Source organism: Pipistrellus kuhlii, unplaced genomic scaffold (genome assembly GCF_014108245.1).
Source record: "Pipistrellus kuhlii isolate mPipKuh1 unplaced genomic scaffold, mPipKuh1.p scaffold_m20_p_15, whole genome shotgun sequence".
Lineage (NCBI taxonomy): Eukaryota > Metazoa > Chordata > Mammalia > Chiroptera > Vespertilionidae > Pipistrellus > Pipistrellus kuhlii.
This window is the reverse complement of record NW_023425460.1, coordinates 32,779,030-32,798,635: the sequence shown is the minus strand read 5'-3', so window position 1 is coordinate 32,798,635 and position 19,606 is coordinate 32,779,030. Positions and strand designations below refer to the sequence as shown.

At 39.8% G+C, this 19,606-nt stretch overlaps 1 protein-coding gene across 4 annotated transcripts in view; it reads left to right on the top strand.

Annotated features, from left to right (window-relative positions):
• ARMH3 (armadillo like helical domain containing 3) overlaps positions 1–19,606 on the top strand; it is a 147,266-nt gene that overhangs the window by 49,691 nt on the left and 77,969 nt on the right. For all 4 annotated transcript variants that reach the window (XM_036437870.2, XM_036437871.2, XM_036437872.2 and 1 more), the window contains 5 exons: positions 2,013–2,071; positions 4,903–4,968; positions 6,032–6,101; positions 7,589–7,649; positions 10,865–10,953. In XM_036437870.2, coding sequence (XP_036293763.1) covers positions 2,013–2,071; positions 4,903–4,968; positions 6,032–6,101; positions 7,589–7,649; positions 10,865–10,953 — 345 coding nt within the window. The remainder of the gene's footprint in view (positions 1–2,012; positions 2,072–4,902; positions 4,969–6,031; positions 6,102–7,588; positions 7,650–10,864; positions 10,954–19,606) is intronic.

Sequence of the window (19,606 nt, the reverse complement as noted above, 5' to 3'; positions counted from 1 at the left end):
TTCTTCTCTATCTATCTATCTATCTATCTATCTATCTATTTACACACACACACACACACTAGAGGCTTGATGCACAAAATTCGTGAAGAGTCGGCCTTCCTTCCTCTGACTGCTGGCACCAGTTTTCCCCTGGCACCTAGGACCTGGGCTTTCCCTCACAGCCCTGGCTTCATCTGGAAGGTCATCCAGAGGGATGTCTGGAAGGATGTCTGATCTAATTAGTATATTATGCTTTTGTTATTATAGGTATAAATACATATACTTTTAATATATATGAATATTGTTATGAAGTTTATAATAAATAGCATACATTATAATATGTAATAATGGAGTGAACATATGTGACCCTATCACTCAACTTAAGCAATTATTAATGACATTGAAGCTACCTGTGTGTCTCCTTTCCTCTCAGTTATTCCTTTCCTCTCAATTCTCCAGAATTTTGTGTTCCTCTCTCCCTTGATTTGGCTCTGCTTTCAAAGTCTTCCCCCCGCCTCAGGTTCTTCTGACTTGAGTATTGTCACTTTAAAGGAGAATCTGCTTAATCTTAAAAATAGACATTAGGCAAAAATATTTAAAAATATATGTATATCTATACATGGACTGCAAGTTGATTCACTAAAATCTCGACAGATAGGACATCTGGGTGGTATGATTAAGCTTAGTTTTTATTGTCCTTTTCTGAATTAAAAAATGTTCATAATAAAATATGCCTTATTTTTGCATTAAGAAACATTATTTTTAAAAGTGGAGAAATAGCTATAGAGTTGTTCATCAGATTTTGGGGGAAGGGAGAACAATGCCAGGGAAACGCAGTGGCCGGAGGTAGAGATGGAGGAGTTGTGAATCTAGCTTTGCCTGGCAGGGCACTTCTCTTCCCCTGCCGGGGGCTCTGATGTAAGCTGTGGAGAATGTCAGCTGGGGATTTTCATCGTGCCTCTTTTTACACTGCCTATCTCTGAGGAGAGGTAAATGTATTTCTGGACTAGTTGATCCATTATGCTTTTTAATAGTCAGGTTTTAGTTGATAGATTCCATCTTTGAGGAAGTAGCAGGTTAATGTTAGGGTAAGTACTGTTAGCTCACTTTACTATAGCACTGTAATCTGTTAATAGATCTCCTCTCCAGAATGAACTTCAGTCTGTCCTGTCAGAGCTAACCTGAAACATCATAAGCCATTTGTCTATTCTGGATAATTTGGTGTGCACCTCTTCTTACCTCCATTTCACCCCTCACCCACAAAGATTCTTGAAAGTAAAGAAGCTTTGATGGATCTGGTAAATGGAGGAGATTCAGTAGCTCTTTCTTGGTCCTGAGTGTGGTCTTAGAGCCTTACTCTCAAGGTTGTTTTCTTCTCTTTTAATAACTAGAATGTGAGTTCTGGGAGACTGGGTCCTTTGTTTTGTTCAGTGCCCAGTGCACTGCCTGCTGTATAGTAGGTACTAAGTAAGTATGATATATAGAGTGAATGACTTTGGCAGGAAGAAGAATGATCCAGTTCACAGCTTTCCTGTTTGTAAATAATGTGCACAGTGCAAGGAGAAGCATGGGCTTGACCCTGATCTCTTAGTTTCTTTCTGATTCCACTGCCAATTTGCTGTGAATAGTTAGGTGGGTATAGATGGTGTTGCTAATGGCTAGTGGATGAGGAAGTGTTGGAAAGGGAATGGACCTGACTATTGAGAAGCAAAGAGCTGACATGAAAGCAAAGGACATGGCCATGATTTGGGCCACGACAGTAGAACCATTACAGTAATTAGATGACTCTCAGAAGGTAGTTAGCTGTCCATCAGACTACCAAGAATATTTAAGAAAAATAATCTTCTGGGGGCATTCTTTTGCCTAGAAGAAAAGCAAGAATTACTCTAGTAAAACCTTGATTCATGAATTCATGAATTTTTGTGGGGAAAGAAAGAATGAATGTTCTTTTTGATGATACATATCTTTATTCACTTCTAATAGAAACATGGTATGGATGATTTAGAGAGAAGGGTTTTATTTTTATTTTACAGATGAGCACCGGCTTCATAGTGGCAAACTCTGCCTGATTATCCTCACATGTATTGCGGAGGTAGGTTTCATCCATCTTCTGGTATTAGCTAATTTCTTACAGAGTGCTATTTTTTCTGCCTTTTTCACCCATTTTCTGACTTTTAGGGTCCTAAAGCTTGGGAGAGAAAATATACCCATTTTTTATTGTCTGTCTCCTCTTGCTAAAATGTAAGCTCTGATAACAGGTATTATGTCTCCCTCACCAGTCTAGTCTCAGTGTCTGGCACATAGTAGAGGCTCAATTATTATTTACTGCATGAATTAATGAATTATGACATACTGTAATTGAGAACTGGAAGGTTCTAGCTCTTATTACTTTTTTTTTTTTTTTTTAAGAGAGAGTGAAAAGGGTAGGAGAGAAAGAGAGAGAGAAACATCAGTGTGAAAGAGAAACATTGATTCGTTGCCTCCTGCTCACATCCTGACCAGGGCCGGAAATTGAACCTGCAACCAAAGTACATGCCCTTGACCGGGAATTGAACCCTTGATCTTTCAGTCTGAGCACCGACACTCTAACCATTGAGCAACAGACCAGGGCAGATTCATGTCATAATTTTTTTTTAAACTTATTTATTTATTTATTTATTTATTTAAATTTTTTTTTTATTGATTTTGTACAGAGAGGAAGGGAGAGAGATAGAGTTAGAAACATCGATGCGGGAGAGTCATCGATCAACTGCCTCTTGCACACCCCCTACTGGGGATATGCCCGCAACCAAGGTACATGCCCTTGACCGGAATCGAACCCGGGACCTTTCAGTCCCCAAGCCGACGCTCTATCCATTGAGCCAAACCGGTCTCGGCTAATGTCATAATTAATCAATTCATGCAGTAAATATTAATTGAGCCTCTACTATGTGCCAGACACAGACTAGACTGGTGAGGGAGATATAATACGTAACAGTTTCAGAGACCTAACTCTAGAAAAAATAATCCTGCCCCTTTGAAGCTGCTCAGATTGGGTCTTTTCCACTTCACAAAATGAAAAAAGGAGCTCAGGTTTCTGTGTGGGGGGAGGAGGAGAGAAAAGCCAAAGAAGGCAATTGGAAAGTGAGTGAAGTTGGGCTGAGTGCAGTTTGATGAACAAGAGTCTGAGGAGTTAAAGAAGAGATGCTTTTGCTTTGTAAGGGGGTAGTTTTGCTTGGTTAACTACTAGTAGTCCTGAACTCATCCTGGATCTTGGTGGCAACACAGGTATGGCAGAACTTGATTCAATTTTAAAGCTAAATTTGTAGTTTCAACCTCCCCCTTCATTAAAACATTAAAAGTAGTTTATGTGGAATAGAGATCTCTCTCATTCTTTTCCTTTTTATGTTCTCTGTGAAAAGATGACCTTCTTTTCCCTAGGTTAGGGATAGCTTGTTATAGAAGAGCTGCTGGTTAGTAAGTGGGCTGGGTGTAATTGCTTTAAAAAAAATCTAAGAAAAAAAATACTTTAAAATATATTTTATTGATTTTTTTCAGAGAGGAAGGGAGAGAGATAGAAAGTTAGAAACATCAATGAGAGAGAATCATCGATCAGCTGCCTCCTGCACATCCCCCACTGGGGATGTGCCTGCAACCAAGGTACATGCCCTTGACCGGACTCGAACCCAGGACCCTTCAGTCTGCAGGCCGACACTCTATCCATTGAGCCAAACTGGTTTTGGCGAAAATATTTTTAAAAATATTTTTATTGACTTCAGAGAGGAAGGGGAGAGGGAGAGAGAGATAGAACCATTAATGATGAGAATCATTGATCAGCTGCCTCCTGCACAATCCCCCTGGGGGATCAAGGCCAAAAGATCATGTGCCCTGATTGGGAATTGAACTGTGACCTCCTAGTTCATAGGTTGATGCTCAACTACTGAGCCATGCTGGCTGGGCTCTAAGAAAATCTTTAAAGGAGTTGCTTTTCACAAATTGTAATAGTTCTTAGTAATTAGTCTATAGGCATGTCAGATCTTCAGCTAAGGTGTTGGGAAGGGCCAAGGGATGTTTATTACTGATCCATAGTAAGATGTTTTTGATTGCCCACCAGTCTTTGGTGAAGCCAGAGATAGACAGGGTCTTGCCTACTGCCATGCTGCCTATGTAGCAGTTTTCTTCTGCTATGCCAAAGCCGTTCCCAATGCACTACAGACCTTTCTTCTCAACTGTAGATCCTCCTGTGGAGCCTGCACATGCATATGCAGCCCCTATAGAGACCTCCAAGCTGTCACAAACAGAGTAGGCTCCTCGGGCAGATGGGAAGGAAGAAAAAATAGGAAAATAGATTCCTCTCAGCATTTGCTTCAAGTCTTTGTGCCTTAATTTTTTTTTTTTTAAGCTGTGGTTTGCACAGCTAGTTTTTTGTTTGTTTGTTTGTTTGTTTTAAATATATTTTATTGATTTTGTACAGAGAAGAAGGGGGAGAGATAGTTAGAAACATCGTTGAGAGAGAGTCATCGATCAGCTGCCTCTTGCACATCCCCAGAAGGGGTACATGCCCTTTGACCGGAACCAAGGTACATGCTCTTTGACCGGAATCGAACCCGGGACCTTTCAGTCCCCAAGCCGATGCTCTATCCATTGAGCCAATCCGGTTTCGGCTGTGCCTTAATTTTTATTGTGTGTAATTTGCTTAGAGTTTCTGGGCCAGTTAGAGACATACTGAGAATTATGTTGTAAGTAGGATCAAGTTCATAGTAAAATCTCATGTCTTAAGTAGGGTTTGACATAAAGACTCTAGGTTCATCCTGTTAGCTCTCCAATTGGTCCTTAAAAGTATACTGTTCTTAAAGAACAAGGATTTGTAGGAAGTGTGATAGATTATAAACTGAAGTATGGCTCTCATTCCTTACTTTGTCTCTCTATTTTTATTTTTATTAGGATCAGTATGCCAATGCATTTTTGCATGATGACAACATGAATTTTCGAGTAAACTTACATAAAATGGTAGGTATGACTTTTTGCTTCTTGTTTTTTCTTAGAGGAAATTTATTTTTGTATTGGCAGAATTGGGGTAGATGAACTTGATCCTACTTACAACAAATGTGGGTGGAATGTTGTGCTAAAGGGCTCTTGCTTGACTGTTACTCAACAAACCTATGCCTGTTGTCAGGATTTTTGTGTGTGTCATGGAGCTGTTTCTTACTCAAGAGAGGATGGATTATTACCCATGGTAGTGGTATTAGAATGTATAAGTAACATAGATTTTAACAAGGAGATGGTCCTAAGCCTTTTGTTTTTAAAATGTACTATGATCTTTGGCTAGTTAAGACTAAATGCTGCTTTGCTTATTCATCTAAGTAGTGAGGGAAGTAGAATATGAAGGATCAGGAAATTTCCTAAAACTTGGGGGTATGTTAAAAAATATCACACAGAGGTTTATATCTGAAACTTACTTAAAAAAATACTTTTTTAAAAATATGTTTTTATTTATTTCAGAGAGAGGAAGGAAAAGGGAAAGAGAAATAGAAACATCAATGATGAGAATCACTCTCTATTCAGCTGCCTCCTGCATGTCCCTTATGGGCATTTAGCCCGAAACCTGGACATGTGCTTTGACTAGGAATCGAACCATGAACTCCTCTTTCATAGGTTGATGCTTAATCACTGAGCCACACTGGCTGGGCTACTTTTGTTTTTTGTAACTGCCTCTGTTGCTGCCTTTACACAGTCCCTTTGTTCCCCTTTTTCCTTATTATTTTATCGATGAAAAATATTAGTATACCTCTTTTTATTGTTAGTAATGTCGCTTGTAAAATCAAAGTAAAAAAACAACAGCTTTCCCATTGTGTAATATCTCCCAGTACCCTTTGGGGCTGTTATTTTGCTGTGAATTGTGTTTTTACCATAGGCTTGCATTGATAACTGAGTAGCGTTTTGGTCCTCCCTTCCCCCCCCCAGAAAAGATAGCATCTCTGTAGTAGTGATATTATTGGCTTGAGACCCATGGTGATGAGCCGTTGGATGTCAATTCAGATGCCTATTCATTTCATTTCTTTTCTGTGTGAAGCCTATGCGGCACAGGAAGAAGGCAGCAGACAAGAACCTTCCCTGCCGTCCGTTAGTATGTGCAGTCCTGGGTGAGTAGCATCATAATTGTATTTTTCTGAGTCAGTGACAGGTTTTTATGATTAAGATGAGCCATAAATACTGGCTGATATACTTCTTCCTCAGAGAAGTTTTTATTAGTTATGTTTCTTCCCTGGCCTAAGAAACCATATTTTTTGTTGAGTTTGGTAAAGCAGTTCCAGTGAATAAAATGCTCAATTAAAGGGTGCTCTTGTTCAAAGAAAAAGATATTTTTAAGGAGATAGATGATTAAGTCTAAGCTTGAGACATGATTTACATTTGTAAAATATCTTATTCCTGATAAAGATTTCAAATTCTTCCCTCACTTTCTTGGTTGAAATGGTTATGTCAGCTGGCCAGGAGTCTTGAAGTTCAAGGCCTGCAAAACTTCCTCTGAGTAAATAAACTGAGATGAGACTGACAGAGTTATATCTTAGATAATTTTGTTAGAATGCTGCATTTTCCTCGGGGAATTATCTGAACTCTTAATCTCATTTCATTTGAATATTAAGCCCTAGTTCCTAAATCTACTTGACTTTAGAAACAATTAAGACTCTATAATAAACTTCTATTGATCCAAAGCCTAATGGACCTTTTCAGTCAATATCTGATAGTGACATGAGATAGACATTGCTTTAGAGCTGAGTCTCTGGTTACATGGATGTGATCCATAATTTCCTCTTTGATTACTATCGTGTTTCCCCGAAAATAAGACCTACTTACAGGTTTCCTTCTGAGTGAAATATAAGGCATCCTCCCAAAAATAAGGCCCCCCTAGGCTAAACATGAGAGATTTGGTCCACTGATTCTGAAAGAAATGGAGTCACAAGAAATTCACCAGGAAATCCAGGAATTGGATTGTTATGATGATGTTCCAGAAGATGATGACATGATTGTCATTGAATAAACGAGTAAATTCTTGATACTGTAGGATTCACAGTTTGTCTGGTTTGTGTTGACAACTACCATACTGCCGTACCGTACAGGTAATAAATTTCCTTTATTTTCATTTAACAATAAATGTGTACCATATTCTTCTTCATGGAAAAATAAGACATCCCCTTAAAATAAGACCTAGCGCATCTTTGGGAGCAAAAATTAATATAAGACACTGTCTTATTTTCGGGGAAACAGGGTAGTACCTCATCAATGAGTTCTCAGAATATGATTTCCCTCTGGCTTTTTGTATTAGTAACATGGTATGAAAAACTTGTAAAGCGAACTCTCCCTTGATTCTGAATTTATTGGCAGGTCAAGGCATCCTTCTGGAAGTAGGAGAGTGAACTAATTTTTTTGTTATTTTACAAGTGGCAGGTGGTGAAGAGTGTTGCAAAAGTGCCTTATGTAAAAATAAATTTTAAGTTCATGTGAATAAAGATGTGCTTAATGGATGCCACTCAGTATGAGTACATGGTGTACTCAGATGTATTTTTCCAACTCAAAAGCAAGGAATGAATTTAATTCTGATTGATTTAATTTTTCTCCTTTCCCTATTCAGACCTGATGGTAGAATTTATTGTAACACACATGATGAAGGAGTTTCCTATGGATCTCTATGTGTAAGTACCATGGTTTTTTGTTTTTAAATAAATTCTTTGTTGTTGAAACTATTACATATGTCTCCTTTTCCCCCCATTGACCTCTCCCAGCCCACTCCTGCCCTTCATTAAGGCCCTCACTCCCTACTGTTTGCTTCCATTGGTTATTCTTTTTTTTTTCTTTTTTCTTTTTTATTGATTTTTTTACAGAGAGGAAGAGAGAGGGATAGAGAGCCAGGAACATCGATGAGAGAGAGACATCGATCAGCTGCCTCCTGCACACCCCCCACTGGGGATGTGCCCGCAACCAAGTACATGCCCTTGACCGGAATCGAACCCGGGTCCTTTGAGTCCGCAGGCTGACGCTCTATCCACTGAGCCAAACCAGTCTCGGCCATTGGTTATTCTTATATGCATGCATACACATCCTTTGGTTGATCTCTTATCCCCCCTCCCACACTCCCCTGCCTTCCCTCTGAGGTTTGATGGTCTGTTCGATGTTTCTATGTGTCTGGATCTATTTTTGTTCACCAGTTTATGTTGTTCATTATATTCCACAAATGAGTGAGACTGTGGTTTATTTAATGTGTGCAAATCTATTTTATAGTTGAGTGATAGGACATTTGTAGTCACAAAATTTCTGTGTATACTTCAGAAAAAACAAATTTGTGTGGAGAAGTGTCAGGGAGCATTTTACGGTGTGGATTTATAATATACATCTTTCCAGAAGGGGGGAAAAGTATAACCACAATTTGGATTCTGCACATATCTTCATTATCACTTATAGGCACATTACATGAGGAAGAGGGCTGATGCACTGAAGCAGTGATCGTGAGCGGCTGTTTTAATCCAAAGATATGGACTAGCAGCAGTTAGGAGGTAGAAAAAGGCCAGAGAGATAGAGCTTCTGGTCCCTTTTCAGCTTACATTGTCCTAGCAGCCTGGCCAGAACTGTGTTAACTAGACAGATTATGTATATAGTGGCCCAGCTAGGAGGTTCCTACCTCCTGAGGAGATCTGATGGTCTCTCACAATTATTTTATTTTATTTTTTAAATAATTTTATTGATTTTTCACAGAGAGGAAGGGAGAGGGATAGATAGCTAGAAACATCGATGAGAGAGAATCATCGACTAGCTGCCTCCTGCACACCCCCTACTGGGGATGTGCCCGCAACCAAGGTACATGCCCTTGACCAGAATCGAACCTGGGAACTTTCAGTCCGCAGACTGACGCTCTATCCACTGAGCCAAACTGGTTTCAGCAAACTTCTTCTAATGCCATTTCTTCAAAATAGATTTGCCCAGGCCGTGGTATTTTGTGAAAGAGCCACACTCAAGGGGCCAAAGAGCTTCATGTGGCTGACGAGCTGCGGTTTGCCGACTACTGTCCTAGCCAATGAACCTGGTCTACATTAAATACTTTCTTTAGACCCTCCTAACCTTCTATAGTTCCTTGCTTTCTCCCATCTGCTCCCTAATTTAATGTGCTAAGGTTAGGGAAGATGGAGAAGATAATGAGGCATCAAGCTGACTGAGGCTGAGCAGAAAGTCCCAGCCTTGGGCTGAATTCACTTTCTTCATTATTGCCTGTGGGCATATTTTCAGATATTCCTCCCTCTTCCAATCCTTTTTCCAGATATTAGCATTTGGAGCATCAGATCCTTTTTAGGTGAACTTATCTGCTCCCAGCTGGGCATCAGGCCAGGTTGTTGCTCTACTTATTATTATGTACTGCTTTTTAGAAGCAAACAGCAGAGAATGAGAGGTTGAAATAAAAATGAATTTCGACCATTTCAGATAACTTTATAATCCTCCTGGTGAAATATGAAAAAGTATGGAGTGTAGAAAGACTTAATACTCAAAGCCAGGATCTGGGTCAGAAATGAAATAATTTCACATCTGTATATAAATACTATAGGTAAGTAATAATGGAAGAAGGCGCTTATACAGAAAAGAGAGAGAGAGAGAGAGAGAGAGAGAGAGAGAGAGAGAGAGAGAGAGAGAGAGAAAAGAAGGGAGGAAGGGAGGAAGGGATGGAAGGAAGGTAGAAAGAAAAGAATCGAGAAAGAAAGAAATGGGAAAACCCAGGCAGTTTCCACTCCTGGCTGTAATCCTTGATTCTTGCTGCCATCCCCACTGCTGTCATAAGATTTAGGACTGCGGGGAAATAGTCTCTGAGGAATAAACTCTCCTTTAAGTTCCTCTTCTATTGAAAACTTGGACTCTTACTAAGTCAAAAAGCTCCAAATCTGTGGTAGGCACCAGAAGAATGTAGAGACTTCAGGGGACCTTACAAGAATATTTCAGGTTAAATTGTGTCTTATGTTGACATATGCATGAATGAAATTTGGAGTCATTCAGCCAATATATAATTTTAAGGTAGTAGCAGTGTTAAAATTTTTGTTCTGCTTGGTAAATAGTGTAAGTTGAGACCACAAGGCTAATGATGTTACGTGTTGGGTAGCTGCAGAGGCAGGAACAGTGCAGGAGTGGGTATCAGTAGCCTTTAACCAGAAGGTGGTGGCAGCAGGGGTGGGGGACCTAGTTTGTATCTCACTGCTGCTCCACGGTGGCTCAGTGTAGAGAAAGCATTCTCCAAAGAGCCAGGGGCAGGCAGGCTGTCTCCATCCAGGCCATGTGAGAAGTGCTGGCATCTTGGAATGTACTGTGCAGGGGTGGTCACACATGAGCAGCATCCAACCACCCTAGCTGACAGCACCAGGTACCTAATGACTATCAATTTAATGGAGAAATTGGTAAGAGAGTTTGTATATTCCTAAGTTAAATCATGGCTCAACTAAGGGTATTCTGTAGCTAATGACAACTGCATCATACAGGAGAGATCACACCACAATTTCTATGATGAACAAATGATTTGGAAATTATTAGGATGATTTACACTATAATTTTTATCTCTTGGTAAGTAGCTTTGATGCAGTTTATTTAGAGAATAAAGGAATTAAAGTTTTTAATATATATATTGATATATTTATTATTTTATATTTCTCTATTGTTTGCAAAATATTTTTAATATCAGCAGTGTGTGTGTGGGGGGAGGTTGGGGGGTTACTCACTGGGAGGCTGCAGGTAGGCATTCCTTTCTTTTGCATGTGTACTGATTTATAGCCAGCATCTTAGTGGCCTCAGCAAAGTTGCCTCACTAAAGAAAGGGTATTTCTGGCAAGTTGCACTATATTCTTAGGCTTATCCCAGCTTTTCTCTTTCTCTGTTGCAGACGCTGCATTCAGGTAGTACATAAGCTGCTTTGTTACCAGAAGAAGTGTAGAGTACGCCTGCATTACACCTGGCGGGAACTTTGGTCAGGTAACTTGATGTTTTTAATTCCTCCTCTTTTCCTATATCTTTTATGAGCTTTTAGGCTGGAGCACAAAATGATTAAAAAAAAAAAAAACTTTTTAGTTTGTTTAGGATACTTGTATTTTCATTTATATTTTTTGTCATTTCAGCCTTGTTCTAATCCAGACCGGAGCATGTCACATATCTATTCCATATTCTCTTTCTTGTTCTCTCTCTTTCCTGTTTTTTTTTTTTTTCCAGCTGTTAGAAACAGTTGAATATTTATTGAGTTCCAATGCTGCTTCCTTTGAGTAAGAGAGAGTAGTCAGTACAAACTTGGATTCTCCCTCAATTCCATTTGGTAGCAGCATATGGACTATATGGAGGCTTCTGTGTGTTTCTTCAAGATGAGTAATCTTAGGAGGAATGTCACAGGGAGAAGGGGGTGCAGAGGGGGTGGAGAGCTGGGGGAATCCTGTTCTTTGTGTTACATCTGGCATTATTACTGTTTACAGACAGTGTCAATTGTACCACTCCCCCTGTGCCAGAGACAAAAACAGCAAATTACAGTGTTTACTTTTGCCTTTGTATCCTTCAGTAGCCCAGTAAAGCCACTGCCCTGCCTGCAGGCGGGAAGTGGCTCTTCTCTAAGGGTACAATTAATGCTCAATTGCCACCCCTTTGGTGCAATTTAAATGGAGCTTACAAGAAAGCAAGGAGAGACATATTCCCCCGAGGCATTCATTCATTTGCTGATAGGTCCTGTGGCTTTGGTGACCTGATGGCACAATAAGTCTTCTCCAGATAATTATAGTGATGAATGGTTACCCCACCCTGGGAGACTTTCTCTGTAGTCTCAGCAGTGGAGGGTGTATTAGTGTCAGAGGCTTTTTAAGAAAAGAAGAAAAGGATCAGTAATCTTGCCCTCTTCTATTGAATTTATTTCACTTGTTGTGACTTGTTGTTTCCTCCCAACCCAGTTTGGCTTTCTAAATTTAGTCGTCCATAATGGGAAGTAGAGATTTTTAATTAATGGATTAACAAGATCTTTGCGGTTAAGGCCTATGGTGGTGAAAGGGGAGTAGGAGAATAACACTAAATGGCAATAGCAGCATTTTTTTGTGTTTCAGACCGAGGGAATGTCCGAAAGACAGAAGAGCTAAGGAGAGATAAAAAAAAAGATTGAAATAACTAAAGTTAGTAGAATTTCTTAGGAACAATTCTTTTTAATATAAAGGACTACTAAATTTGCCTGTGAATATTATTAGCTATATGATTGTTAAGCTCTGAAATTTAGGATTAGAGAGAAACACAAAAATGATGCAACCCTGTTGTTACAGTTTTAGGATTTATTTATATCAAGTACAAATCTTATGTATGTAACTGACATGAAGTTACACATTGTAACTGAAGAGTTGGTGGAAGTAGTTGGTTTTGCTTGCTTTTGATTCTCTTCTGGTTTTATTTTCTGTTATTCTGTTTTCTTTCCTCTCTATCCTAGCTATCATATTTCTGGCCCCTGGGATTTCTCTGGATTTTCTCCCATCCTCATCATCTGCCGTCTTCTTCCTTATTGCACTCTTCACATTGCCGGTTCCACATTGCCTTCTGTTCACTGTGGCCCTTGGCTTCCCATTGTTCACCTCCCTCTACCTTATATCCTGTCCTTGGTGCTATTATCGTCATACATTTTACTTTTATATAGGTTATAAACCCCTCAGTTCATGGCCATCATTTTTGTTTAAAGAGGCAATCGTCTTTTAAAGAAATTTAAAAATGTCTTTTATATTTATCTTTTCTGACTCTTACATTTCCCCATCTGGCTAGGAAATTGTGGGTCAGGAGACTATTCTTTGTTGGTCAGTTGACTTGATGTCCTTGAGTACTTCTGTGATGTCAGCCATGTTTGTAATTATGTGCTATCTCAGAATTGATGGATTGACAGCCTATGGCCCTGGATAAGTGTAGAGGAGGTATATATGAGTGCCATTAGTGGATGAGTGCTTGCTTCTAAAACATAGGCATTTGTGCTAGAGCTCTCTGCCAAGTGAGGTTATCTTCTTTTCCTAGATAGACTGAAAGAGCCCTCCTGGAACCCTGACTCCATGTGTTCATACATGGAGTATACAGTGCGATGTAGAGCAGCAGGTGTTAAGGAAAACTGCAAAATATCACACTAATGTGATGCATCAGAGCCCATAATAACGTATAATATTGCAATCAGTGAATACAAATGTGACTGGAGGATCCACCTGTTCTTTGGCTGGTGCCACCCTCATATAATGGTATGCCCATGTTTTCACTCTTCCTTTGCCTTTTAGACTTATTTATTTGAGGGAGCTGTTGAAACTCATCATGGCAAATAGGCATATATGTATAGTTACTTGTCCATACATGAGCTGCAAACTTTAATTCAATTTTATTTGTAAATAAGACTGGTAAGGCATATGTGGTGTTAGATTAGACATTCAGAAGTCCTTGGGTGCCTAGGAAGCAGTCAGCTAGGATCAAAATGCCTCTGTCATATGGGATGTGGTTGTTTAATATCCCTGTACTTGGAGTGATTTTTATTTCTATGCTGTTGGCTATTGTAGCTTTTTGTTATTGGGGAGATAGCCATAGGTCCCCCTCTAAATTCTTATATGGAATTCCCAGGCTTTGTCTCACGGACAAGGACAAGCCAGCTGCGTTAGTTGGGGGGTTAATCCTGCCTGATATGTTGACTACAAGCTGTGACCTACTCCCTGCTGCCACCGTCTATTTATATGATGCCTGTCACCATGGCATCTGAGTGTGTGGGGAAATATATTTAAGCTGGCTTCAATTAGACTATGGAAAGGACTCTCTCGTTGTCCTCTTTTCAGCAATCACTATTTCCCCCCAAGTTATGGAAAGTTCAGAAGCTCTTCTCTGACACCTAGGCTATCCAGATCTCCTATTTTGAGTAAAACCTTAGGCCTTACAACTCTCCTCTGATACAGATAGAAAAGTGGTTTTTAGAATAAAATCCTAGCGAAATAGTTCTTTATCTTTGAGAATGTAATGAATGATCTTTGTGTCCAAAAAAATGTCTGTTTGCACATACAAATTATAATAATTTCAGAGAGTTCATGGACCCTCTGAGAGCCCATCCATGATTTCATGTTAAGAATACCTATGTTGCCGAAACCGGTTTGGCTCAGTGGTAGAGCGTCGGTCTGCGGACTGAAAGGTCCCAGGTTCGATTCCGGTCAAGGGCATGTACATTGGCTGTGGGCACATCCCTGGTAGGGGGTGTGCAAGAGGCAGCTGGTCGATGTTTCTAGCTCTCTATCTCTCTCCCTTCCTCACTGTAAAAATCAATAAGACATATTTTTAAAAAAAGAAAAAAAGAATACCTATGTTAATTTTGGGTTCCATGGACTCCAAATTATTGTTTTCACAGAACATCTTAGTCTCTGGTTAAATATTTTTTTCTGTATTTATTGATCATATTGCATTCCTCCTGGGAACTTTAGTTTAGCAGTTTTCTCTCTGAACTTCTTTTTAAACATTTTAAAAAATTGACTTGAGCCTGGCCCATGTGGCTCAGCTGTTGAGCATTGACATAAGAATCAGGATCATAGTTGATTCCTGGTCAGGGCACATGCCCAGGTTGCAGGCTTGATTCCCAGTGTGGGGTGTGCGGGAGGCAGCCGGTCGATGATTCTTTTTCATCATTGATGTTTCTCTCTCTCTCTCTCTCTCTCTCCTTCCTTCCTCTCTGAAGTCAATAAAAATATATTTTTAAAAAATTGAGAGAGAGAGAGTGGGAGAGAGAAAAAGTAGGAGAGAGAGGGAGAGAGAGAGAAAAGAAACATCAATATGAGAGGGAAGTATCGATGGTTGCCTCCTGCACTCAGCCCTCCACCACTTCCCCCTTCCCCTGAGTAGGGATCAAACCTGCAATCTGGGTATGTGCCCTGACCGGGAATTGAACCTACTACTTTTTGATGTATTGGATGACGCTCCAAAAAACTGAGCCACACTGACTAGGGCTCCTCTCTGAACTTCTTGAGGCTAAAGACTATGTTGGTCACTATGGCACTTGGAGCTTCTATTTTAACACATCACATTGTTTTGCTATGTTTACACATGTCTGAACAATGAATTGTTTAAATATTTGTCCCTTTAAAAAGCTCCTAGAGGGCAAGGTTTGTGTTTTAATAATTATTTCATCCTCAATACACTACTTGGGTTATATAGGGACTCAGAAAACATTTGAGAGAATAAGTGAATAGATATTAGAATTGATCAATCAATATTTTCTTAAAGCAGCACAGTGTTGTGTTTGGGTCTTAGAACTAATAATAATAGAACCCATAGGATGTTTGTTGTCATGCTTCTGTTGAGCTAATTCCATCACCTTTTAAAAAAATAAAATAAAATAAAATATGTTTTTTATTGATTTCAGAGAGGATGGGAGAGGGAGAGAGAAATAGAAACATCAATGATTAGAGAGAATTACTGATCTGCTGCCTCCTGTATGTCACCTACTGGGGATCAAACCTACAACCTGGCATGTGCCCTGACTGGGAAAAGAACCAGGGACCTCCTGGTTCATGGGTCGATGCTCAATCACTGAACCACACTGGCCAGGCCATTATCTTTTAATTTTAGTTATTGATGTAAAAGAGAGTGGTGAGTAATTTCTCTTTTCTTGTCTCTTTCTTCCTTACGTTACAGATACATGGATTGCTTTTTACCAAGTAAAAATGGAAACTGATGGTTTCTAAGCCATTAACCAAAAAATGAGTAGAATGTTTAGAGAGAAGTATGTAGTTGCTGGAAAAGGAAATCTTTGAACAGAGCTTCATGGAGTCAGCTTATTTTACCACCACTTCAGGCAGAAGTGGCATTAGGGAGGCAGCCTGCATTTAAATAATGCAACTTTCCACAGTCTAAAAACATAGGTTGATATAAAGGCAGATTTATACTGGCATTTTATATTCGACATTTATCTAGGGACCACAGTCCTTCTTACCCTTTCACCCTGCTACATTCCTGGGTGACAATTCATTATTTTTAGCACCATTTGTTGGGGAAGGGAGTGGAGGTATAGAGGGAAGTGATTTACTCCCTAAGGATCATGGAACAGATACTAAACAGATTAGAACTTAGTGTTCCTGACTCCTTTGCTCAGATGTGATCACTAGGCAACATTTGCCTCCCTGCAGGAAGAAAGGCCTCCAAAGCCCCCAAAACAATCTGTTCAGCTCCACTGTGCTAAACAGCATCCAAAGCATCGCAGCTTTGTGAAAGAGAGAAATTGTACATTGCCTGACTTTCAGGTACCTACTTGGAAAATGAAAAGCCTGGAGAGTGCCTAGCTAGCCCTCTCATCACTGGCAGAAGCCTACGATTTCATAGTTTAGATATACCTTGAGACTGGAAACCGAGAGCCTTTTGTAGTTATGCTGTTGTTATATGGAACCGAGCATTTTCAAGAGAAAGAATGACCTGAGCCATAGGTTTATCATGTAGTTCTTGTGTAGTATAATTTTGACTGTTTGGTAGCCCCGCCTGATTTGGGAAACTATCCTTTGGGAAACTTTAAATTGTCTGCTCCTCTTAGTTTAGTTTAAAAACTTTTACTATTGATATAATTATAACTCACCGGAAGTTGCAAAAATAGTACAGAGAATTTTTGCGACCTTTACCCAGCTTCTTCTAATAGTGACATCTTATATAACTACATTATTGCTTCTTTTAGTTTTGAAGAGAATATCTAGGTGGGAAAGAACATAGCAGTAAATAGCTAGAGTAGATGGGAAGAGGAATTTTGGAAGCTGCTATTACTATTTTGTTTTTTTCATTGCTTTTTAAATTGTTCTTGCTCTTTATCCCCAGTTTTCTCTGATTTAGCAAAATATATTACAAGATGTATGCTAGGCTTGATGTACTTAATTAATACTGCTCTGTGCCCCAGCCTGTTGCTCAGTGGTTAGAGTGTTGGCCTGTGGACCAAAGGGTCTTGGGTTTGATTCCCAGTCAAGGGCACATACTTTGTTTGCAGACTCGATCCCTGACCCTGGTCTGGCTCATGCAGGAGGCAACCAATTGATCTCTCTCTCTCTCTCTCTTTCTCTTCCTCTCTTTTCTCCTTCTCCATCCCCTCTACTATCTCCTAAATTTTTTTTTTAAAGTACCTTAGCTTTAGCTTTCATGTGCAAAAAGATGGAGGCTTTTATCTTCTGTTGATAATCAGTTCTCAAAGTTAGAGTGTTCTAATATAGGCCATTAGAATATATTTATCTGTTTCCCTAATTTTGTTATGTAATTCTTTATAGCAGTATAGAAGGCCCCAGGACTAGAAAAGAGTGCCAGGAAACTCTTTTTATCCTCTTCAAATCACCACATTTGACTAAATCCAAAATTTACACTATTTTGAATCTTTCTTTCATCTCTTCAGAAACTTGGCAGAAGAAAAAGATAAGAATTTCTAACAGGTTTAGCCTGTTATAAGGAGAAAAATATTCCCATCTAAAAACCACTAAAAGAGTGAGCAATCTCTGTTCTTTCTCTGCACATGAAGTTACTTCCTAACCAGAGACCAATTAATGTCTTGTCACTTAAAGAGACAGAGGAAGGAGTAGCTATGCTTTTGTGGCTGTGCCTATCCTAGTTTTAAAGCAGGGGTGGGGAACATCTGGCTCGTGGGTTGTAGAAGGCCCTTGTTGTAGAAGGCAGGTTGGTCAAGGCAACCATAGACAGGACTCAAAATTCAATAAATCTAGGAGCTTTTTTATAGCAACAAATTTATATTAAGTAAATTAAGTGAATGGTGTTATGAATATCCAAATGGCCCTTGGCAGCAAAAGGCTCCCCATCCTTGTTCTTTTTAATATATTTTATTGATTTTTTAGAGAGAGGAAGGGAGAGAGATAGAGAGCTAAAAACATCGATGAGAGAGAAACATTGACCAGCTGCCTACCCGGGATGTGCCCGCAACCAACGTACATCCCCTTGACTGGAATCGAACCTGGGACCTTTCAGTCCGCAGACCAACCCTCTACCACTGAGCCAAACCGGTTTCGGCCACCCTTGTTCTTTTTTATTACTATTTTTTTAAGTCTTTATTGTTGAGTATTACAGATGTCCCCCTCCCCCACTATTGTCCTCTCTTCACCATCCTATTGTCTATGTCCATAGGTAAATGCATATACATATATATACATATACATATACATATACATATATACATACACACACACACACACACACACACACACACACACACACATACTAGAGACCCAGTGCACAAAATTTGTGCACTGATAGGGTCCCTATTGACTGCCGGCTGCCAGCCAGGTACTCCTTCCCTTCCCCCAGCTGGCCCGCTCCATGTTCGAACTTCCAGAAGAACTCTGGTTGAGGGGACAATTTGTATACTATGCTTTTATTATATAGGATAAGATCTTTGGTTGACCTCTCTCCCGCCCCCCTCTCTCCCCCACCTCCCCTCCCGGAGATTCGTCAGTCTGTTCCATGTTTCCATGCCTCTAAATCTGTTCATTAGATTCTTGTTTGTCTATTTTGATTTTTAGATTCAGTTCTTGATAAGTATGTATTTATTGCCATTATATTGTTCATATGTTTTTAATTCTTTATTGTTTAAAGTATTACATATAGTATTATTCATATTTTTTATCTTTTTTCTTCTTCCTCTTCTTAAAGAATATCTTTCAACATTTCATGTAAAACTAGTTCAGTGGTGATGAACTCTTTTAGCTTTTTCTTGTCTGTGAAGCTCTTTATCACACCTTCAAGTTTAAATGATAGCTTTGCTGAGTAGAGTAATCTTGGTTGTAGGTCCTTGCCACTCCCTTCTGGCCTGCAAAGTTTCTGTTGAGAAATCAGCTGGCAGTCATATGGGTGCTCCCTTGTAGGTAACCAGCCACTTTTCTCTTGCTGCTTTTAAGATTCTCTCTTTGTCCTTAACCCTTGGCATTTTAATTATGATGTGGATGTGTCTTGGAGTGGGCCTCTTTGGATTCCTCTTGTTTGGGACTCTCTGTGCTTCCTGGACTCATAAGTCCATTTATTTCATATCTTTGGATTCTTTTCTTCTTTTTTGCTCTTCTGATTGGGTGCCAGTCAGTTCTGTGGCAGGGGAGATCCCAGCACAGGAACAATGCCCTGTGAGCACCCTATCTTGGACAAAGCCGTCACTGAGTTCCTGTCTCGATTCCAGACAATCCAGTTTCTCCCTGTTTGTCCCTGGATCCCCCAAAGTTGATGCTGGGCACTGGAGCTCAGAGGAAGTGAAACCCTGTAAGAATTGCCTGGGACTCCAGCAGCCTCCATGTCACTCAGTCACAATCCCCACTGATTTTTATAGCCTGAAATTACAGGGACTTCTCTTCCCAGCTCTGGAATCCTGGGATAGGGGTCTTATGTGGGGCTGGGATCCCTTACTTCTCACAGGAGGCCTCTGCAGCTGAGCTGTCTAACCTGATTGAAAAAAAATGCCACATCTGGGTGTCATACCAGCCCATTTTATGCCTCTTCCCTCCTATGTACTTTCTTTACTTCTCTAGTTGTAGGATTTCCATTCAGCCAGATTTCAGGCAGTTCTGAATGATGGTTGTTCTGTAATTTAGTTGTAATTCTGATGTCCCCACCCCTGTTCTAAAGGAACATATCATTTGGTTTCATTAGT